The 23310-nt window shown below is 48.6% G+C and overlaps 1 protein-coding gene across 3 annotated transcripts in view; it reads left to right on the top strand.

The window, feature by feature from the left end:
- kmt2a (lysine (K)-specific methyltransferase 2A) overlaps window positions 1–23310 on the top strand; it is a 33506-nt gene that overhangs the window by 6162 nt on the left and 4034 nt on the right. The window contains exons 2-28 of one of the 3 annotated variants that reach the window (XM_031860639.1): window positions 2547–2619; window positions 2719–6116; window positions 6788–6965; window positions 7191–7419; window positions 7541–8226; window positions 8322–8395; window positions 8549–8785; window positions 8868–9014; window positions 9893–9988; window positions 10250–10370; window positions 10569–10682; window positions 10928–11112; window positions 11305–11481; window positions 11988–12098; window positions 12540–12613; window positions 14343–14560; window positions 14658–14752; window positions 14835–14972; window positions 15076–15234; window positions 15416–15527; window positions 15616–15694; window positions 15793–15953; window positions 16304–16450; window positions 16587–19254; window positions 19363–21927; window positions 22801–22869; window positions 22950–23176. In XM_031860639.1, coding sequence (XP_031716499.1) covers window positions 2547–2619; window positions 2719–6116; window positions 6788–6965; window positions 7191–7419; window positions 7541–8226; window positions 8322–8395; window positions 8549–8785; window positions 8868–9014; window positions 9893–9988; window positions 10250–10370; window positions 10569–10682; window positions 10928–11112; window positions 11305–11481; window positions 11988–12098; window positions 12540–12613; window positions 14343–14560; window positions 14658–14752; window positions 14835–14972; window positions 15076–15234; window positions 15416–15527; window positions 15616–15694; window positions 15793–15953; window positions 16304–16450; window positions 16587–19254; window positions 19363–21927; window positions 22801–22869; window positions 22950–23176 — 12538 coding nt within the window. Of the gene's footprint in view, window positions 1–2546; window positions 2620–2718; window positions 6117–6787; window positions 6966–7190; window positions 7420–7540; window positions 8227–8321; window positions 8396–8548; window positions 8786–8867; window positions 9015–9889; window positions 9989–10249; window positions 10371–10568; window positions 10683–10927; window positions 11113–11304; window positions 11482–11987; window positions 12099–12539; window positions 12614–14342; window positions 14561–14657; window positions 14753–14834; window positions 14973–15075; window positions 15235–15415; window positions 15528–15615; window positions 15695–15792; window positions 15954–16303; window positions 16451–16586; window positions 19255–19362; window positions 21928–22800; window positions 22870–22949; window positions 23177–23310 lie in introns of all 3 variants that reach the window. The other 2 variants (XM_031860638.1, XM_031860637.1) reach the window with 2 other exon arrangements.

Below are 23310 nucleotides of genomic sequence, written 5' to 3'. Positions count from 1 at the left end.
CTACTACAGTGTTTACTTCTCGAAGTGGCCTCCTCGCGCCTTGCTCTACTATTGAGCTCATGGCGAGCCTTGCGTTTCACACGCTACTGCTGCTCTGTGCTCAGAAGCCAGTGGGCGGCAAGCGAGCAAGCAATGAGTGAGTGACTGAATATGTGTTTGGCAGCATGGCAGGGAACGGGAATACGGGAGAGGAAAGGGGGGGGGAGCTTGTCGTGTGTGTGTGGGAGGCCCGCTTGGATTGGGATTTGGCAAGCTTCTGCATGAGCATGTAGAAACCCCCAAACCCCTTTCATCATCATTGCTCCCAGGAGACGACCGCACTCCCTCTGTTGTTGTTGTTGTTGTTGTTGATGGTGCATGTGGTCAAAATGCTGCTTCCTTGTCTCTATTTTTCTCTCCTCTCTCCTCTTCACCCTCCTCCCACAGCCCTCCTTCCTTTTCTCACTCATGTTTGCTTGCTGGCCTCGCCTGTGCTCCCCTCCCCCGCATCCTCACTCCTATGTTCTGCATGTTTACATCTTGCTGTGCAGTTCACGCGCAAAGGGGTGTGTGAGGTGTTTTTGTTTTTTTCCTCTTTCCCCTCAAACCGTGTGTGAGTGTGGCGGGCAGTATCGGGAGGCACACGTGCGCATGACATGCATGAGTGCGCGTGTACACAAACCGTGCAGTCCGCTCTATGCGTGTGATGTTGTGATGTCATTGACTGCTTCTCGCACCATCACAGCGAGTCAGAGCCGTGCTTTGGTCCCCCCCCCCCCCCCTCCGCTCAGCAACAACACCAACCAGAAGCAGCAGCATGCGTAGAGAGGGGAGGATGCTGGTATTATAGTGAGGAGAGGGACTGAAAGTGGAGAGAGAAGCGTAAGGAGACGAGGAGGGGCGGATGCTTGGATCAGAATTGCCTGCCAGGATAAACAGCACTATTGACTGTTTGTTGTTTGTTTATATGCAGAACAGATGAAAGAGACCCTTTTGTAGCACACATTATTGTCTTATCTTATTAGATTCCACAGCGCGCGTGTTTCAGACACATCGAGGTATGAATTATTAACACTGAGATGTGTGTAAGGCGTAGCTCGTGCAAAATCGGTTCGCATGTGCACACACTTTGCGTGTACTACACTCGGAAAGCAGCTGCTCTACAAACTGGGCCAACGAGATCTCCACTGCATCCCCGCACGTTGCTATAAATAAACATGATTAAATGACTTGCTCACCTCCACTCTTAAACACACACACTGATTGCAAGAAGTGGTGGCACGGATCAGGACACTGAAGATGTTAATCATTCTCTAATGATTGCTCTGTTGCACGTCTCAAGACTTGAGAAGGATTGATGTACTCTGTACATATCACATGTACACAAGTGACATATCAGGGGCCACTTGGGATGTATTTGCTTCCATCTGTTTCTGGAATATAGTTTGTTTTTGTTGTGGAAGATGGCATTTTGTTGCTTCCATCCTGTGATCCTGCCAGGTTAGGGTCTCATATGCTGTTGACACATGATTAGACCCAGTTCCACGCAGACGGGCGATGAGGCTCTCCGTCGGTGTTCCTTCAATATGTTTCATTGCACTTGATCTAAGGTAATAACACTGAAGTGGAAGAACGGGACTCATGGCGCGTGTGAAGCAGTTGATAGGTGGAGATAGTTTATCTTGATGCGACAAGGTCAGACTGTCAAAATACGGTATAATATCTTGCCAACTATTTGATGAATGAACGGAATAAAAATGGGTATAGACCTTCACGCTGCCTAGAGGATGACTCCTAATGTCTTTGGAGATGCCCATTGATTTAATGTAACAGACCAAACATGTCCTTCACTTCAGAAAACCTCTTAAAATTTGTGAACAATGTCCTGTCAGCCTCACCTTTCTTGGAGATAAATCGTTACGTTAGCATATTGTGATGTTATGCTAACATCTTACATGCTGTGTCAACATCCGACATGTGTTAACTGTACACAGGATAAACCCTTTACATGTAGCGTACAGCACTGCCTTTCTTCTGGTGCCACCTTCAAGCCACACGTCACATTTTCTTGCGAAGCATTAAAGCTTCGCAAGGTTGCTCACATGGTTGTAGAATCCAGGCCCCTCTTTCTTTTAGTGTGTCTTTGCTCTGGCTGTCTATCCAGCGATGACCAACTATCTTAGGATCTTTCTGTTCTCTCAGGGTTCAGGAACGCCGTGCAACATGTTAGTCACCCAGTAAGATTTTGGTTGTTTGCAATTAAAACTGTCTGTTGTGAGTTAAAAGCCTTCTCCAACTGCAGACATGTCATCCTAAAAGCCAGAGAAACACGAGAGCACCGGAGTACGCCAGCAGACGAAAGTGAGATTGAGGACATCATTATAGCCTATAGCCCGGTCTTCGGTTGAGTTAGACTTCAAAAATGACTCGCATGTATATCTAGGCCAACTGACAATTATGTGTCATGAATCATGATGGATGCTGTAATTCTGACCTGTTAACCAACATTGCTTCTTCCCTGTGTTCTAGCATTACAAAAAAATGTTTTCTTTTTCCTTATTTTGTAGGAAGAAGCGTTTGGAGGATTTGGACCAGTGGCTGAGCAAAAAAGAATACAGAGCCCTTCAACAACCCCTTTAGGTAAAGTCACTTAAAAGTAACATCAGAAACCTTAATGCTGCCTGTGCCTGTACAGATCATCTTTATCAAATGCCATCTGTTTTTTGTTTTTTTCAACAGGCCTACCCATACAGGAGAAGAAGCCTAGAGGCCGTCCCCCACGGGCCCTGACTGCCCAGAAAGCTGCTGCTTGTCTACCTTCCCCCTCCTCCCTTCCCTCCCCTACACAGGCGAAACCTGAGGGCCCTGAAAGGCCAGCTGAGAAGGTGAAAAGGCTGCCCGGGAGGCCACCTGGCACCGGGGAAAAGAGAAGAGGTCGACCCCCGTCTTCAAGTAGCAAGAAAGCTTGGAGTACGGGCAGCCATGCAGCAGGGGAGGATAGTCGGCAGGATGGGTCTGAGGTGGGCATGGAAACAGAGGAGGACAAGGACAGAAAGGGCGCCAAGAGGACGCCGCTGGGCTCCGCTCAGCCACATGGCACAGAGGCAAAGCTTCCCAAAGGTGGACGGGGTGAATCCAAAGTTACCACCCTGAAGAGGCTGAGAGCAACTAAACTCAGTCCTCTCAAGTCACGGCTCAAGACTTTGCCCGGTGTACCAAGACGCAGACGCGGGCGACCGCCCTCAGCCGAGCGTCTCAAAGCCGAGGCGGCAGCTGCTGCCGCTGCCACTGCTGCTGCACAGCTGTCTACCTCCATTGAATGTGAGGAAGGGAAACACAAGGCCTTTAGGGTCAGAGGGGGGGATAGAGGCACAGAACCACACACTCCTCAGCATGGGCTGCTGAGGAGTGTGGATGGTGCCGAGTACCAGGACTCTTCCGATCCACCTGCCTCCCCGTCGCCCTCCAAGCCAGGCAAGGTGGTGGGCCTCCGAAAAAGCCCTCGCCATAGAAAGCCTGTCCGGATTGTCCCCTCCTCTAAACGCACTGATGCAGCCATCGCTAAACAGCTGCTGCAGCGCGCTAAGAAGGGAGCGCAGAAGCGGCTGGAGAAAGAGGCTGTAGCCATTGGGGGAAGTGGGACGAGAGCCGTCGACTCCGGTATCAGGAAGACCCAACTGAAGAACATCCGACAGTTCATCATGCCCGTGGTCAGCACCGTCTCCCTTCGCATCATCAAAACACCCAAGCGCTTCATTGAAGATGAGGGCAACTTTGGAACCCCGCCACCCCACATGAAGATAGCACGGTTAGAAACAACCCCCTCATCTGTCTCAACCTCTGCCCAACCCACCTCCACCACCTCCTCTTCCCCCTCTCCTGTGCTGGTGTCCTCTACACCTGCTGTTACTAGCACTGGCACTACTGCTCCGATTGATTCCCTCCCCCCTCCTCCTCCTCCTCCTCCTGCCCCTCTCCCCACTGCTCCGTCAACAACTGCCAGTCTGCTCAACAACAACAACACCAACAACGCCGCCAATGGCCGATTTAGCAGTAGCGCAGCATCTTGCGGCTCCAGTGCGGTGTCGCAGCATTCCTCCCAGCTCTCCTCTGCAGAGTCTTCCAGGTCCAGCAGCCCCAGCCTGGATGACTCATCGTGCGACTCCCAGGCTTCCGAGGCCACGCAGGCTTTGTCGGAGCCAGAGGATCACTCTCTGTCCTCGCAGGGAGAGAGGGAGGCCAACCTGTTACACAGCTCACGGCCACCCTCTCCTCCCTCTGAGCCGGAGCCGGAGCGCGTGTTGGCGGAGAGGAGTCGGCGAGGACGGCGAGGACAGGGGGTTGGCCGGGGAAGTCAGAGCCAGAGGGCGAGAGAGACCCTCACCACTGGGGCTAAAAAACCTATCATCAGCCCACCAACAGGGGTTCTTATGTCCTCCTCTACACTTGTAAATTCCCAGCAAGCTTCATCCACGGCCTCTTCCTCCTCTTCTCCTCCACCCCCGCCTCTCCTCACGCCTCCGCAGCCTCCCCAGTCAGCTTCCTCCAATACAGCTGCTATCAGTGAACACCACTCACAGTCCCCTTGGATAAGTCACCCCATCCCTCCGTTCCTGTCTGGACCGTCAGTGTTGTCCAGCTTGTCAGACAAACGAAGCCGCTCAATTCTGAGAGAGCCCACTTTCCGCTGGACGTCCCTGTCCCACCCTGAACAGCAGTACTTTTCCTCAGCTAAATATGCCAAGGAGGGCCTCATCCGCAAGCCCATATTTGACAACTTCCGTCCTCCCCCTCTCACGGCTGAAGACGTGGGGCTGTTGCCCCACGGCGTTAGTGGAGCAGGGGGAGCCGCTCCAGGGGTGTTCCCCGCATCGGGCAGCGGAGCAGGGACAGGGACTCGTCTATTTGCCCCTCATCACCAACACACCCACCACCAACAACATCCCTCTTCATCACGCTTTGACGCACCGCACCAGAAGCGCAGCCCGTTGCTTCGTGCTCCACGATTCACACCCAGCGAGGCCCACTCACGGATATTTGAGTCCGTGACCTTGCATTCGTCTTCTGGAAGCAGCCCCGGCTCTCTCTCCCCGCACCAGACTTCATCCAGCTCCAACAGAACCTCGCGGCGCAGGAGACGACTGGTCTCGGGGATAATTCGGGGCCATCCACGGTCTCCTTCCCACTCCATGACCAGACGCAGCAGCCAAATGGGAGGTCCGATGTCTATGGGCAAAGGCTCCTCTGAGATGTCTGTGCTGACGGGCTCTGTTCCATGTTGTAATCCCAGCTCTTTGCCCGGGGCTTCTGCAAGTCCAATAGCCACTAGTGCCTTAACTCCTCCTTTCAGCACCTTCTCCACCGTATCCATGGGTCTGGCCCCGCAAGGGACGCCTGATGGCAGGAGAGGGGCTATTGGAAACCCACCTCCTTTGTCAACTACATCATCCACTTCTTCCCCACTCTTCCCACTCTTTCCTTCCAGTGCCCAGGACACAGGGCGAGGAGCTGGGAAAGGAGGTAAAGAAAAAACCTCGTCAGCTCCCCAGGAACCTGCTCAAAAGGAAAAAGAAAGGGATTTGGAGAAGAACCGAGAGAAAGAGAAGGAAAATAAGAGGGAAGGGAGGAAGGATTTGGAGAAAAGAAGTAAGGTTTCGACACCAGATGGCTCCCCCAATGCACCTTCCAGCCTGTTTACTGTGGATGGGAGGGACTCGGAAGATGCTCTTCTGTCTATTGCTCCAAAAAAGGCTCCAGGGAGAAAAAAATCAACGTCAGTTGACACAGTTTCTGACACTGCTTCCTCAGATGTGCGTGGGCCCCATTCCACTGTTCCCATATCCATCGCTAAGGGACGCCTATCTAAGAAAAACAGACCCTCTGAGAAAGGAGCAGAGGTGGAGGATGGGGAAAAGGAAAAAGAGAAACAAAGTGCTCCTAGCCAGCAGACCGCAAGCCTTCCAGGGCAGCCGGGCAGACAACAGCTCCCCGTCTCCTCTCTCGGATCAATGTTGGCACAAGCAGAGAAGCAGCCTGTGACCGACAAGCGGGTAGTCGGACTACTGAAGAAGGCCAAAGCCCAGCTCTTTGCCATAAAGAAGAGTAAACTGAAGCCTGCAGAGCAGACGAAGGTCCAGGTCAGTTTTTCTGTTCATGTCTTGCTCGCATAGTTATTGTGTCTCCTCAACAAAGCGTATCTGTTTCTCTCACTCTCATCTTTAAGCCACACGCAAGTGGCTTGTACATGACTCTATGAATATTTGCTATTAATAGAAATATTCATTTGTATTCAAAGTGAAACTTGATAATAAGAAAGTCCCACGGAGGGCGATACTCAAGGGGAATTCTGTTCCACTCATACATTATGCAGAACTGGCTGTGCTTTTGAAGGTGTTTCCAGAATATACTCATTTTGTTCTTCTGCTGTTTAATCTAAACTTTAGGTAGTTATAGGCAGTCATTGCAATTGTCAAGAAAAGGAAAAGTTCCCATTTCTACTTGAACTTACAGTATTATAGCCTTGGCCCAACATTTAGTATTAACACCTCATTGTCATCATCCTCATCATTATGAAACATTGAACAGAGATAGTAGTTTTATTTGGTTTCCTGAAACTTTTACAAGAAATTAAAACAACCTCAGAAGGACACAAGGGGCATCTTAAAATGTCAGCTTGTTGCATTGGACGTTTGTGGTGCTGTAAGATTGTCTGTGTATTTGTTATTATTATTATTATTATTATTATAACGCATGCTCTTCAAAGATATAAATAAATGTTTAACTTTTTGTGGTGTGTGCTTGTGAGCAGAGTCAAGAGAGTGACTCGTCAGAGGCCTCAGTCCGTGGTCCGCGCATCAAGCACGTATGTCGCCGTGCAGCTGTGGCTCTTGGCCGCAATCGGGCCGTGTTCCCCGACGACATGCCCACACTTAGTGCCTTGCCCTGGGAGGAGAGAGAGAAGATCCTATCTTCCATGGGGAATGATGGTGAGTCACACTCAACTTGCCTCTCGTTTGACTGGCATGTGGATTACAAGGTTCAACGTAAAGCTCTTAATTTAGAACTAGCCTCACGTTGAGCTCTCTTATTTGGCAACAGAAAGAGGATTGTTAAAAATATTAGACGCATACTATATTTCAGTTTCTTAAACCCAGGTGAGTCAACTGTGTGTCAGTAATAATGACCTGTCTGTGATGCGTCTCCTCTTACAGATAAGTCATCAGTAGCAGGCTCCGAGGAGGCGGAGCCTCAGTCCCCTCCCATAAAGCCTCGGGAGACACGGCAAAAGGCGGTTCAAGAAGCTCCTCCCAAGAAGGGGCGCCGGTCGCGACGCTGCGGCCAATGCTCAGGCTGCCAAGTTCCAGAAGATTGTGGTGTCTGCACCAACTGTCTCGACAAGCCTAAATTTGGAGGACGAAACATTAAAAAGCAATGCTGCAAGTGAGTCTTAGTGGATGAGCGGTTTGTTGCAATACATTATGAGAATTCATAAGCAAGCCTCGTATACATTTTTATAACAAATTCATTTTTAAGAACTTGGTGGTTTTGTCCCTGTCTACAGGATGAGGAAGTGTCAGAACTTGCAGTGGATGCCCTCAAAGATGTTTCTTCAGAAGCAAGGCAAATGCAAGAAAGATAAGAAGAAGAACAAGTCATCCGAGAAGAAGGACAGTCTCGTTCCGGTAAAAGTAATGGTCTCGGAGTCTGGCCCCAAACCCGCTTCTGCACCACTAAAGGAGGAGCCTCCCCGCAAAAAGAGCGAGACTCCTCCGCTAAAGTTGGGAGAGGAGAAGTCAAGACTGCAGCCGCTGTCGAAGCAATCTTCTCCGGCCCTCGCATCTTCCCCTGCCCCAGTCGAACCCCTACAGGGGCCCGGTGCGGCCCAGTCTCCAGGCCTCACACCAGACGCCAAACCGCTCTCAGCCACGAGCAGTGTCACCAGCAAGAAGGGACACAAACCACAGCCGTCTGTACCGACCTCTTCCTCGTCGTCCTCGTCGTCCTCCTCTTCCACTTCATCGTCTGCTTCGTCCTCATCATCTTCCTCTCCGTCGTCTTCAGCCCAGAATTCCCCCTCCCAGTCCACGCAGTCTCATCAACCGTCGCAACAGCAGCAACGGCCTCTTACCAGTCAGGCACCTTCGAAAAAAGATGCTTCACCCAAGATTTCTCTGTGCGAGCCCAAGAAGAAGCCCCAGCAGCACTCGTCATTACAGCAGAGCTCAACGACAACTATTTCAGATATAGGTAAAAAAAACCTGATCACACACTTCAAGCTATAATAAATACATACTTTATACTCTACTCTAATTTGAATGTTATGTCCTTTCTCTCTTTCATAGTTGAATCAAAACAGTTGAAGAAGCCAACTTCTCGCTCTATTCCTCCATCTCCTAAACAGAGACCAAAAGACAAGGTGAGAAGTCGTCACTGTGTGAGCTCCAACCGATTGCTTTTCATTTCTACATACTTCTCATGTAAACTTTGAATGCACACTGTGTGGATCACGTGTCATTTCTGATATTCACCCTCCTCTGTCACTCTCCTCTTGTCTGATTAACGCGAGAAGCCGCTGAGCACCAAACCCCCCAGCAGCAGTACTTTAAACTGGCTAAGCACTCCCTCGACTAGGGGCCAGGCGAAGTCCAGAGCGCCCTGCGACGGAGTGCATCGTATCAGAGTGGATTTCAAGAGGGACCTCGATGTGGAGAAGGTTTGGGAGGCTGGCGGCCTCAGCCTGCTCACCTCTGTGCCTGTCACGCCCCGGGTGCTCTGCTACTTATGTGCAAGCAGTGGAAATGTTGAGGTAAGTTTTATTGAGGTCAAGTTGTATTGACAGAGCGATGGTTAAACGTATATTCTAACTGCCTCTATCTTTCTATCTCTAGTTTGTCTTCTGCCAGGTGTGCTGTGAACCGTTCCATCTCTTTTGCCTGGGGGAGTCAGAGCGCCCTCTCCAGGAGCAGTTTGAGAACTGGTGTTGTCGACGATGCAGGTTCTGTCAGGCCTGTGGGCGCCAGCACCAGAAAACTAAAGTAAGCCATTCGGTACAGTTCTGTTGATTTTAAAGCTGTGCACAACACAAGCTTAGTGTGGAGGGACGGTGTGTTAAGCCTGCTAGTCTTGCCAGCACTTAATCAGCTTCTTGGATTGCTGCCATGTGTTTATTATTTAACTAATGTCCTGTGTCGAATGTGCACGGTGTGAGCCTTGAATAGTTTTCATTTTAGAATCACACTTGTTTGTTTGATTGTTTTGTTTTCTTGTGACATGTTCATAAGTTTTATGGATTTGTTGGTTATTAGATATTAAACAAATTGATTTATTTGGTGCACACATTTTCTTTGTCCATGTCTTTTTGAAGCCTGGATTGTTGACTTCCACGTTTAGCAGCAGCCTTCTTCTTCTTCCCTGCCATTGCTGTCACATTGCTGTGTTTTTCATAATAATTATTGGCACGTTACCGCCACCTGTAGATACGTGGAATAGTGTGAACTCATTGGCATGAATGTGTATTGCGTCACCTGCATTTAGAGGCAAGTGCACCCTTGTGTAGTTTTGACAAGGACAAACAAAATGAGGACCCACAAAACCATTACACCATAGCGCTACTAGTGGCCCAAAAAAACTCTACAGGGTTCCTTTAATGCACCTTAAACATTCAGCACAGTGTCATTGCCAGACAAACGGAGAGAAAGTCTTATGAAACAGTTGTTAACTGGTCCATGGCTGTTTGTTTTCAGTATGTAGGGATGACTGCAAAAGCAGGAGACATACTGCTGTATACACACATACTGTATCTAATTTGCTGTGAATGGAACTGTGTTGTTTTGTTGGTCATGAACATTTTCATGTTGCCTCTTTTCATATTTAAATGATCTAATCTCTCTTTTGGCCCCTGTCACTGTAGCAGCAGCTGCTCGAGTGCGATAAGTGCCGTAACAGCTATCACCCGGAGTGCCTGGGTCCCAACCACCCTACTCGACCCACCAAGAAGAAGAGAGTCTGGGTATGAATACCTACACTCTCCATTTACACTCCTCTTCACCCTCACCCAACTTTAGTATTATGCTCACACATTTCTGACTTACCTCTCCTTTTGTTCACACATTTTTCCAGCCTCTCAGTGCTACTTACATTCATTCCGCTCACAGGCAGCGACTATGAAAACATTTTACTCCTCACAGCAGCGCTTTCACACATCACCCGTGGCTCTTTACACAACTGCTTGCACGTTTTTGCACCTTGTTTATGCGTTCCTTCTTTTCAGGTGTGCACCAAATGTGTGCGCTGTAAGAGTTGTGGAGCCACTAAGCCTGGGAAGTCCTGGGACGCCCAGTGGTCACATGACTTCTCCATGTGTCATGACTGTGCCAAACTCTTTGCTAAAGGTAAGAGACAAGCATGTGGAATCTGTAGTCAGTACATTTACACCACTGGTATTGTTTCTGAGATGAAATGAGAATGATTTCTTAAGAATCTGACCTGTGTTTTGAAGACTTCCTCAGCAACATATAGAGGGTGACGGACATTAAAATCACAACGTTTGATAACACTGTACCGGTTACCATCCTCTCTCTCTCTCTTAGGAAACTTCTGCCCGCTGTGTGACAAGTGCTACGATGACGACGACTACGACAGCAAGATGATGGAGTGTGGCCGTTGCAACCATTGGGTTCATGCCAAGTGTGAGAATCTGACAGGTCAGTAGACTTCCAAAAAAAGCCAGGCAGAAGATCACACTTAAACACAAGTTTACTGTCTCAGCAGAGGGTTGTAGTTAGTATTCAACAGCACTTGTTGTGCTTCGTTTGTCTTGTCAGTTGTCAGTGTCTGTGCCGGCTGACTGACAGGCCGTCCTGTGAGTGCTGTCAGGCTGATGAGATGCTGAAAGACCTTTTTTTTAACGGGAGCAATAATCACCTGTCATCTTTCGCTGTCCCCACAGATGAAATGTACGAGCTGCTATCAAAGCTGCCAGAGAGCGTTGCCTACACGTGTACCAAATGTACCGAACGCCATCCGGCCGAGTGGAGGACGGCGTTGGAGAGAGAGCTTCAGGGATGCGTTCGCCATGTCCTCACTGCACTGCTCAACTCACGCACATCCTCACACCTGTTACGCTACAAACAGGTTAGATACACGTCTTCTTCTGTGGTGTCAGTACAATATGCTGTGTTTGATGCATTCCTTTACCGCATACATGTGTACAGAATAGACACTGATGGATACACAGACATATTCAGTTACAAACAGCTGAAGCCACAGCTACATGAACATAATGGTGAGATCTTTACTCGGTGTAACCCTCTGGCTTTGTGACAGGCGGTGAAGCCTCCGGAGCTGAACCCAGAGACAGAGGAGAGTCTTCCATCTCGTCGGTCCCCGGAGGGCCCGGATCCTCCGGTCCTGACAGAAGTCCCCGTCACACCTCCCACTGACTCCCCTCCAGATCTTGAGTCTGTTGACAAAAAGATGGATCAAGGTCGCTACAATTCAGTGGTAAGTACGTCACATTTCAAGCAGTGTCTCTGCTGCTCTGACAAACTAAACCTGGTGTAGTTTCAAGAGACGATAGGAGAGGTGTTGTCAAGAGGTGTTGCCAAATTACTTAATGTTTGTGTATATTTACCTTAGATGTATTAGAGGATGAGAGGGATCTATGCAAGCTAACCATAGGTAAACATTTTCTGAACATGAGAAAGTCTTGCCTGATGATTTGATGCAGGTTCCGAATAGTTAGGGTTGATTCAGATTCCATCACAAGCTCTTGCAAATCAGACTGTATTTAAAAGAAATCATAGTTTTAAAGCATTTTTATAGTAGATTACAATATTGTACGTGTCCTCGTCTTGCATCCAAGTCAGGCCTCTGCTGTATAATGGCGAGTCAGCTACACAGCAGCTATGACCTTTCCACCAGTGTTCATCTGCACTTCACTGTTCTAACAATCACTCTCTGTGTGCGTGTGTGTGTGTGTGTGTGTCTGCTCCTCATCTCTCTCCCAGCTGGAGTTCAGCGATGACATCACACGAATCATTCAGACGGCCATCAATAGTGATGGTGGCCAGCCTGAAAGCAGGAAAGCCAACAGCATGGTCAAGTCTTTCTTCATTCGGGTAAGAACCTCAAATCCACTCTGGATCATATCTGTCCCGTCAGCACCACTGAAAACACAACTAGATTACAGTGCACTGCACAAGCACTCTCCAATTCCACAGTGGCAATTTGGCAATTGAACACTTTAGGGTCATGTCAGCTAGTTTGTGTTATCAAGTTATATGATGTCATATTCTCTTCAGACACATAGATTTACACAAACATGCTTGATGAATTAGAAAATTGAGAAAAACAAAACAAAACATTTTCTTCATCCTCTGTTTGTGGGGCCCCTTTAGCAGATATACGGTAGATATCTTGGTCAAGGTATGGCAACATCAAGCTAATGCCCTTCTGTTGAGCTACAGGATCACTAACCACGATCTCACCCCAAATGCAGGTCCGTCCTAGTGCTTCAGTAGGCTGGTGTGCAAACTTCATTGAGTGTTTTTCTCTTTCAGCAAATGGACCGAATCTTCCCGTGGTTCAAAGTGAAAGAGTCCAGGCTCTGGGAAAGGCAAAAAGTCTCTTCAAAGTGAGTGTTACGTACTCTTCAGTGTACAGTACTCAACTCAAGATCATTTATTTTTACCAGTTGGTTCTAGATCACGTTTACAGTGTTGTGATGTGATTATTTGATGTTTTTGAAAGTTAAGGAGATTTTTGTACCTGTTGCAGTTTGCACAACAATTCTGTTGTAATTCAAAGGCTTTGAAAGTACAGCTATAAAATCAGGCAGTCAGTACTGGACAAGAAGTTATAGTAGAGCTCAAACTCCAAACTTGCAGTGCAAGTTATGTTTGTAATCAGAGAGAAGAAAATTCAAATGTAATATTCGTGTAATGTGAACCCGTCCAAAGAAAACGGCAGGTCTATAATTATTAAAATGAGGAGTAAGATGTGGTTTCTCTGGGAGAAGCTGTACAGTATCATCAACTGTATATAGGAGGAAACCAGAAAGCAGGGAACTCATTTTAATAAAATGTGTGGCTGACTGTACCACCAATCTCTGGGTAAAATGAGTGGAAATAACAGCCAAAGGGGAAGATCAGGATTTCATATGATTGTCACTTTATCTTTTTGAATGGTTCGGGAAATGTGCATTTCAGTGTGATGTTCAGTTTTGGGAATCGAAACTAAAACACTTTCTCTGCCACAAGTTCAAAAAACGAAAGAGACTCTTTGAACAACTAAAGGCTTCAGTGACTGAGTGGATCGTTTAAGTGGTTTTCTTTCAACATGCCTTATCTCAGGACAATGACTAAAGGTACCAATTAAGATTTAAAGCCGCAGTAATGAAATTGATTCCACAGTTTCTCTGATTTAACGAGCCCACTGGACAGCTTAGCGGTCAATTTAGGATGGTAACAGATGGCTGTAGGCCCGTACACTCAGAATAACACTGACTGATGTGAATATTAGAATATGTACTGAAAAGATAAAGTGAACATCTATATATGTACGTGCTGTCTTTATTAACTAGCGAATACAGGATCGATGAAAGCAGCTCCTCAAACGTATTCATGGAGGACAGCAGCACTATTTATTAGTGCACATGCATTTACATTAATGATTAATAATGAAATGATCATATTGAATAATTTATGCTTTTCACAGGGATGACAGGCCTGTTATTTGACATTATTAAAAGCAATAACTTAAAGCCCATAGCCCCTGCTTTTGTTCTAATATGAACCTTTCACTTTGTAATTGAATGTTATGGTTTTACTGCTCTGCATATTGAACTCCTTTCCCACTCACTCATTAACTCTTTTAGTCACTCGCTCACTTATATCCAGATATCAGCTTTCCCAGTCCATTCACTCCGCCTGTCCTCCAGGCATTGTGGGAGGCAAACCATGACAGTGTCACATTTCACTTGACGGCTCTTTGATACACATTTGTGGTCTAATTGTGGTTAACTTGGGGTCTGTTGTGTTATGTGTCAGTGCTCCAGCCCAGGAAACCAATGATCCATCCAGTGGATCCTGTGGCCAGCATTGGAGGGAGGCCTGTTTTTAGTCGGCTTTGCTGTCTCATTAAGTATAAGACTTCCCATCACACAAATTGCCCAGCCTTGTTTGACTTGGCAAAACTTAATTTGGCAAAGCTCCTTGGGTGTGATTATTCATTACTGCTCACTTACCATGTCTTATGTCTTTTTGGTAATCCTGAGATGCTCACTATCACAGTTTTAAATTTGACCCAATCATTGTTAGGACATCATTTAATAGCGCCTGTCTCCGTATGCCATTGTTTCCCAGCAGTGGGCTTCTCCCGAATGCCGTGCTGCCTCCGTCCCTGGACCACAACTACGCCCAGTGGCAGGAGAGACAGGAGCTTTCCCGCGCTGAGCTCCCCCACCTCATGAAAAAGATCATCCCAGCTCCTCGGCCCAAAACCCCCGGTGAACCAGATTCCCCGGCCTCCCCTTCGCCTTCTCTTCCTCCATCTCTACCCCCACCACCCCCACTCCTTCCTGGTAAGGCAATCTGCAAGTATTTGCACAAATACTTACATGCACACTGGTTTTGCACATCTCGTCACTTACCGGTTTTCTCATAAATTGTTCTCTTCAGATCGTGACGACAGCCCAGAGCTCCCTCCTCCGCCCGGCATTAGTGATAACAGGCAATGTGTTCTGTGTCTGAAGTATGGCGACGAGAACACCAATGTGAGTCAGGGAACTGCTTGGGCTCTCTTCAACACGCAGAAGAATGACTTTGTGTCATTTGTAACACGGCTGTTTGTTTCAGGATGGTGGCAGGCTGTTGTACATCGGCCAGAACGAGTGGACCCATGTGAACTGCGCCCTGTGGTCCGCCGAGGTGTTCGAAGACGACGACGGCTCTCTGAAGAATGTTCACATGGCTGTTCTCAGGGGAAAACAGCTGGTAAGATACCCGTGTCCATCACAGGGTCCCCACTCTCTTTTCAGTGTTTATTTATAGACAGATTTACATTTGCAACCCGTTATAACATGTACTTTTTATTCAGCGCTGTGAGAAGTGTCAAAAGCCAGGGGCCACAGTTGGCTGCTGCCTCACCTCTTGCACCAGCAACTACCACTTCATGTGCGCACGCCAGTGCCACTGTGTCTTCCTGGAGGACAAGAAAGTCTATTGTCCAAAGCACAAGGACCTCATCAAGGGAGAAGTGAGAACATTTTCATTTTTTTACTATTTAATCAAAAGCACATTAATACATTTAGATGGTAGCCACCTTAAAAGTATGTTCTATGTCTCTTGTATAGATGAACCATGCCAGACCAGGAACTGCGACGTGATGATCTGACTTTTATCTTCAACTTTCCTGTGGTTGTGTATTATTTCTCCAGGTGGTGTCTGGGTTTGAGGTGACCCGCAGGATCCTGGTGGACCTGGAGGGCATTCGTCTCAGGAGGAAGTGGCTGGCAGGACTGGAGCCTGAAAATGTCCACATGATGATAGGTAGGTCGATCGCTGGTAAATGTGGGTTGATAAACGACCTTTTTCTCCCAGTGTGTCTTTAATGCTGATTTAAACGCTGTCATTGCAGGCTCCATGACCATTGATTGTTTGGGGATACTGACTGAACTCTCAGACTGCAAGCGCAAACTCTTCCCTGTAGGATACCAGTGAGTCCTCTCTAAGACCAATTATTCTCTCTTCCATTAAAGTACATCTGCTGGAGGAAATTGAAAATTGCAAACTGAATAAATTCTCTTCTCCCCAGGTGTTCAAGGGTGTACTGGAGTACCTCGGATGCTCGGAAGCGCTGTGTGTACACCTGTAGGATCCTAGTTTGTCACCCTCCTGTGGTGGAGTCTGACCTGAGAAACATGATGGCTCCTGAGGAGAATCGCACGATAACACACAGCCCACCTCCCATAGCAGGTAAACTACAGACGATAGTGACTTTATATAGTCCAGGTTTCAATGTGTTAGTGTGTACCAAATTTGTGGCGATAATGGATCGCACTCAAAATGTGTTTTTATTTACCAAGGGCCTTGCATATTAATCAATATTTCAGTTTTCACCTAGATGTAAATGTGTTATCTAGAGAGCAAATTTTCGTCTGTTGTCCCCGGACTTAAAAAAATTCTAAAAACTTTTTATCTGGGAAAACCATGTCAAACAGAATAGTAATCAGAGCAGAGTATATTTACATACTACTACAACAGGTCTGGAGGGGAACTGAATCTCAACTGTGTTTTGTGTCAATTTCGCCTTCTCGCTTAACTAGATTTTCCAGATCCGTTTGAATCCCCAAGGCGCTCTGACACCCTTTCCCCAGCCAACACACCCAAGCTCAGGGTTTACACCAGGAACCGACACCCCAGCTACCCCCCTTGTCAGCGCTCACTGGGCCCCAGGCCCATGCCTTCTCCAGGTACAACTTTGCATTCCTCTTTTTGAATTACAGATCATTTTAATATTTATTTCTAAAAATTATTTAAAATTGTCAGCAGTCCTGGCTTTTCACAGATGAGTCTCCCATTTCAATTTCCATTTCTTTTGTTTTGTAGGAGGTACCTCTCAGCCCCAAAGCCATGAGATTGTGACGGTAGGAGACTCCCTGGTGAACCCCAGCTTGCGAAATATTGACTCTCGTCGCCACAGCTCCCCTTCTCTCTCTCCTCCTCCCCACCAGCTGAACAGACAGAGAGTGGTGACCTCCTCACCTCAGGTTGTGTCACGACCCCTTACCTCACCCCCTCCTCTCATCCCCTCCCCTGCCAGAGACCCCGAAAAGTCCAAACACCTCAGCAAAGAATCGGCAAAGGGTCCAGTCCAGAGAGAGGATGAAAAGGGTAGACTGTTCTCCACAGACAGAAATAGACATCAAACAAACAAAGACCAAGGGTTGAGAGATGCAGACAAGGGGAGGGCGTCAAGTCAGGACCAAGCTTCTAAGGACTCTGACAAGAATAGATCATCCAGAGAACTTGGGCAAAAAGACTCTGACAAGGGCGAAATATCAGCCAAAGAGCCAGAAAAGAGGAGACCGTTGAGTAAAGACTTGGGTGTGAAAGAATCTGAGAGGAGACGACCGCCCAGTAGAGATTCAGAAAAGGGGAGACAAGTAAACAGAGACTCTGAGAAGGGGAGACAGACGAGCAGAGATTCAAGCAATAGCGTAACCGATAGAAGCAAATCATCCTCTAGAAATCCCAACTACAAGGACATCGAAAAAGCTCGGTCTCTAAGTAGAGATGCAGGGCTAAGGGACACGGAGAAGCAGAGACAACACTGCAGGGAAACTGGAAAAGACTCAGGCCCAGGTAAGGACAGACCGTCTAGCAGAGACTCGGACAAGGGTAGACCTCCTTCTAGAGAGTCCAGTTATAGAAGCACAGAGAAAAACAAAGACTCTGGCTCAGGGAAAGATAATAACCTTGGCAGTCAGTCCAAACAGACTGGAGGTGAGAGTAAGAGCCCCAGACTGGCACCTGCAGGCTCAGGCCAGTCCTCCCCTCCTGCGGGCAACGCTGTTCTCACTGGTCAGCAGCGAGGCGGCAGCACCAAGCAGACCGACAAGCAAGGGAAACACGGAGGCAAAGACCAGGATGTTTCTGCAAGTGTGTTGCCTCGTCACCGGGCCACCCCAACCTCTAACATCACCCAGTCTAAGGACAAGCCCAGCTCAGGGAAGGAGAGTAGTAGTGGCGGCACTGGAAATGTAATGCCAGCTTCACTCCATAAGGACTCTGTTGTTGGGAAATCTGGCTCCCCACAGTCTTCATTTCAGAAATCCACTTCACGGAAATCAAATGATTACTCATCAGGTCCGGCCACAGCAGCAGCAGCAGCTATGAAGCCCGTGTGGCCATCGAGGACACCAGCAGAAGATGACGTTGCCAAACGAGGCTCCATGCACCCGGCCTCCACAGCTGCGGCCTCGGCTGCCAAAGAGAAACATCCCAAAATTAAGACGGCAGGCAGCAGAGAGTTGCCCAAAGACCGGGAAAGAGAGAAGACTTTCCAAAACAGCAACAGCAGCAACAAAATCCCCCCTCTCAACAATAATACTAAAGCTACTGGCAGTGCCAATGCACATGCTACAAACCCCAGCTCTCACAACAGCACAAATAGCAAAGCTCTATTGCTTGGTAACAGCACCAAAGCCCACGGGAAGGCTCAGGGGGAAAAGCTTGAGAGCCAGGGAGGGGACAGGTCAGTCTCAAAGAGCAGAGAAAATTACTCCTGTCCTGAGAGGAAAAACAGCTCCGGCCTGGACAGCTTACAGCAACTGCAACCGGCTGGTTTAGCTCCAGAGAAAGGAGCGAAGATCGCTTCCCAGTCTCACACCAAAACAACAACAACCAACCAGCTGCCATTGTCCACAAGAGAGAAAAAGAGATCAGTCAAACCCCCTGCTGTAACTCCACTAAAGACTGATATCAAGACCGACCCTAACGGGACCAGCACTGTTGGTGGCATTTCTTCCTCCTGTCCCACGACTACTACCTCCACTGTCCCACCTGCCGGCCAGGGGACCCGTCGCTCTGCCCGCTCCGCTCTCTTCTCCTCACCCTCTGCCAGCAGCAGTGACAGTTCCGAATCGGACACTCGGACTCAGATGGAGGAGGAGGATTTGCGCAAGGAGCACTCACTCAGCGAGCTACGAGACCACCACAGCCTCCTCACCCAAGGCACAGAGGACGAGGGCGATGGCCCAGAAGACGACCGCGACCGAGGCATGGATGATAAACATCACGAGGACGACAGTGACGGGTCGGGGTCGGCGAAGCGGCGCTACCCTCGACGCAGCGCCCGCGCGCGCTCAAACATGTTTTTCGGCCTCACGCCCTTCTATGGGGTCCGCTCGTACGGCGAAGAAGACCTTCCTTTCTACGGCAGCGGGGATGGAGCCGGCGCCGTGGTTAAGAAGAGGACCGGTGGCCGCAAAAAGTCAGCTGAGGGGCAAGTGGATGGAGCAGATGATATGAGCACCTCGTCTTCGTCAGGGGACAGTGGAGAGGACGAAGACAGCGCAATGAAACAGAGGGGTAAAGACCCCTACTACTACAACTTCACTCGGACAATAATAAACCCTGGTGAGGCCCTACCCTCTATAGAAGGGATAGACCGGTGTCTGGGACGGGGATCCCAGCTTCAGCGCTTTCTAAAAGACGAGGAGCAGCAACAACAGAGGGCCCAAGGAAAGGCTGAAGAGGACATGCTGAGTGCTCTGTAAGTACACACAATTATTCTCCATAAAATGATTGTCTAGGAGTTATTTGTGTTTATTTTCACTTGTCTCTAATAATCCGGCATATTGTCTTTGCTGTCTTTTGACAGGACCTTAGGCAAGCAGCGCATTGGCCAGCTCGACGGTGTCGATGATGGATCAGAGAGCGATACCAGCGTCTGCACCACCAGCACCACCACCACCACTACGGCCACCTCTTCTTCCACGCCACATAAAAGTGCTCCTAAGAGAAGGGGCAGAGAAAGACACACCGAGAAGCCCGACGCCCATGACTCGAGCAAGGAGGCTGACAACAGCGGTGGAGCGGTGAGTGGCAACACGCGGGAAGGCAGAAAGAACCAGAAAGAAAACTGTCTTCCTCTCGGAGGCGGGGTCAAGTCCCAGCCGCAGAGTCAGGGTCAGGATCCGCTCGAGGCCCAGCTCTCCCTCAGCACAGACCTGCTTAAATCAGACTCTGACAACAACAACAGTGATGACTGTGGCAACATTCTGCCATCGGATATCATGGAGTTTGTCCTCAACACACCTTCCATGTCAATGCAGGCTCTGGGCCAGCAGTCTGAGCCGTCCTCCTCAGAGCTGCTCCTGGATGAGGGCTATGTCGGAGTGGATGTCAACCGGCCCAAAGACATCCTGTTTGATGACTTTTCCCAGCAGCTGCCCAGTGCTGAGAGTGGAGCTGTGGTGGAGAGTAGTGTGAATAGCTCCATATCTGTAGAGGAGCCATATCTTCCTTTGGAGTTGCCTTCTGATCTCTCTGTGCTGACCACACGCAGCCCCTCTGTCAACGCCAGTCAGAACCACACTGCCGGGAGTCTTATCTCAGATACCTCAGACCGCACCATGCTGGGCTTGACTTCTGACCCAGAGACGATCCGTGGAGAAAAGAGCGGGGACAAGAAAAGAGCAGGGCCAGGTGTGTCCCCGTCGGAGAGTCAGCATGAGGCTACAACTTTGGGAAACAGGGACACGCAAGTCACAGAGGGTCACATGACTCCCGAGCAGTTTATTCCCAGCCCTTCCATTGGCCAGGTGGTTGAACCTCCAGGTAACCAGGATGTTCCCAGGAGTTCTGGTACCCCTGGTTTGCCAAGTTCACCCTCCCTGCCTCTTCAGGGTCAGAAGTACATCCCGGCATCAGCTGCAGCTGCAGGCAGCCCATGTACAGTTCCCGGCCCGGGGCCATCCCAGACTCAGGTTTCCAGCCCAGCAGTCCTCAAACCAGGCCCCGACAAGCTCATTGTGGTCAATCAGCAGTTCCAGCCTCTCTATGTTCTCCAGACCGTCCCTAATGGTGTCGCACAAAAAATGAGTGCCGCGGGAGTGTTGGACAGTAGCTCTTCAGCTGTGCTGAGCTCTATGACACTTACCACAGGGCTGAATACAGCTTTATCCACAGCCCAGTCAATCTTTCCTGCTGGTGGCAAAGTCCTGGGCACCATGGCTCACCCCTCCCAGATTCACACCTTTACAGGAGCCACACAGACGGGCTTCCAGACGGGAATCCCCAGCACCACCTCAGGGCTTCTCATCGGGTTGCCCCATGACCAGTCCCAGATCCTGGTCTCGGAGGCTGGCCGGCCGCACGAGCTGGGTCCCGGTGTTGCCATAATGTCCAGTCCTTCCTCCCAGACTGTACTCGCGTCTGCTCACGGCAAAAAGAGGCCCATCTCTCGTCTTCAACCAAGAAAAAGCAAAAAGCTGGCCCGCTCCCGTAGCCAGCCTACTCTGGCCCCTTCTGAAGTGGGCCCTCCCAACATGACGCTCATCAACCTGTCTTCCCCTCAGATTACTGCCAGCATCTCTGGCCAGCCTGGTGGCCTGGTCTCCACTTCTCAGCGCAAGGTCCCCAATATTATCAAGAGACCAACATCGGGTGGGGTTATGTACTTGGACCCCACTACTCTCCTTCAGCAGAGGATTTCCGGCCCTGGCCAGCCTGGTATCCTGGGCTGTGATTCCTCCACTCACCTTATTCCTTGCACAGTCTCTGGCCTCAACTCCAGTCAGTCAGTGCTAAATGTTGTGTCTGTGGCCTCTAGTGGTGCGACTGGCCTTCTTGCACCAGGAACGGTCTCCCTCTCCACCCCTGTCCTCAGCTCTACGGAGATCACAGGGCCAATTAGCAGCCTCCTGTTCAAAGCCGGTCCACATGGCTTGGGCCTTCAATCAGCAGGGGGTCCACTGATATCACACATCAGCTCCTCTGTGCAGACATGTATTGCCAGCAGCATCTGCGTCCTGCCCTCCCAACAGACTTTCAGCATGGCTGTGAACCGGCAAGGAGAGACAGAAGTTAGTAACATCCATTTACAGCACCATTCCCAGCATATTAACAGAGCCCAGACTCTGGACTCCAGTCCACACACCACTGTTACGTTAGCCACCTCGCTAAGCCCCGCCAACAGACGTGTTGTTGGAGTGTTCACCCAAACACAAACCTCTGCACACTCCCAGAGCAGTAGAACAACTCCCATCTCCAGATCATCAGAACAAAGGCCGCCTAACTCCACCACTTTACGAGCAGAAAAAGGCAAACCGAAATCAAAGAGGAGCAGGCAGAGTCCAGACATAACCAGTGTGAAGAAGCTCAAGGCCTCTCAGACAGAGGAGCATCAAAGCAACCCTGCAGGACGACATCACTCGAAGCCAAGGTGAGGCGGTTGTTATTCTGGCTGCTTGAGATCTATTGTGTTTTCGGTTTATTTCTATTTACATGAATAAATGGGAGGAATTAGCAAAAACCTTCTCAAAAATGTTAGGTGCCGTAATAAACGCGACATGGAGAATAATGTCAACATTTTCAGTTTTTTGTCATGATGAGATACATATGGAAAAAACCCTGGAGAAGTCATGTAATTTGGTAATAGCAATATCCAGGCCTGGAGAAGTTTTGGAAAAGTCATGGAAATTTGCTTCACAAATGCCTCGACTGGAAAAAAAATCTATATTGTTGAAACAATACTTTAATGTTGAGGCAGATCCCTTACGTCACTTAACAGTGTTCTCTGCACGGGGTAACGTCAGATATGTGCTGAAATGACTGAGTGGTGAAGCCCACGAGCCTCAGTGGCCGGTGAGCAAAAAGGTTCATTTCAAGCCCCGACTACTTATCTTTGAAGGCACCAGCTTGCCTTTTCAGGTCATATTCATTCATTTTAGTTAAGATATATTTTGGTAAATTTTGACTTGGATTTTCATTCTTATTTTTTCATGAATGCATGTTTCCGAAAATGTATTGTCATAACATTTTGCTTCAAAGTCATTGAAATGTATTGAAAACTCTGATTATAATGAATTGTGAATACAAGAACAGGATTGTGTGTATGCTTTATTCTTTAGATGCTTCTTTAAAACAAAGTCACTGTACTATAATACTGTTTGGTTTGGGTACAGAGAAGTGAAATATCTCATCTTGACTGAATCTATATCTCCCGATTGGTCCCTAAAGTAGTTTTGCATAAAATGTATTACATATACATTATGTAATATACATTTTAAACCTCTCTTATTGTCTTTGCAAACAGTTCCAAAGAGCTGAGCTCCTCCGAACCCATGGACACGGGCAAGCCTGCAGACAAGGCGACCAGCAAGAGGTATGGGGTCATCCAGGCTAGGTGCCCATTTTCATACTTAATATATTAAAGAGTTCTAAATGCCTGTAATCATTTTCCAGTGTGCTTGGTAAAAAGAAGACATCTGAAAGTCCTGTGTTACCGGGGAAAGTAGTGGGCAAAGACAAACCATCTGCAGACGGCGGAGCAGGGTCTCTTCCTGTGGCTTCACCACCCGACCAGGACGGCAACAGCAGGGACACCGGCCTGGATAGCAAACCCAAGAAGGGCATCATCTTTGAAATCTGCAGTGAGGACGGCTTCCACATCCGCTGTGAGAGCATCGAAGGTGAGGGAAAGGGACTTTGTTTCTGTGCTAATATGCCTTCGGCAAAAAGTCATCGCTGTAATTACAACATAAAAGGTTACATTTCACATATATACTTCACATGTATTCATATGAAGGTGATAAAATAAAATAAG

This window comes from Anarrhichthys ocellatus, unplaced genomic scaffold (assembly GCF_004355925.1).
Source record: "Anarrhichthys ocellatus isolate YVR2014 unplaced genomic scaffold, GSC_Weel_1.0 scaffold24, whole genome shotgun sequence".
Lineage (NCBI taxonomy): Eukaryota > Metazoa > Chordata > Actinopteri > Perciformes > Anarhichadidae > Anarrhichthys > Anarrhichthys ocellatus.
Note: the sequence above shows the minus strand (reverse complement) of the source record. Positions and strands in the feature narration are given on the sequence as shown.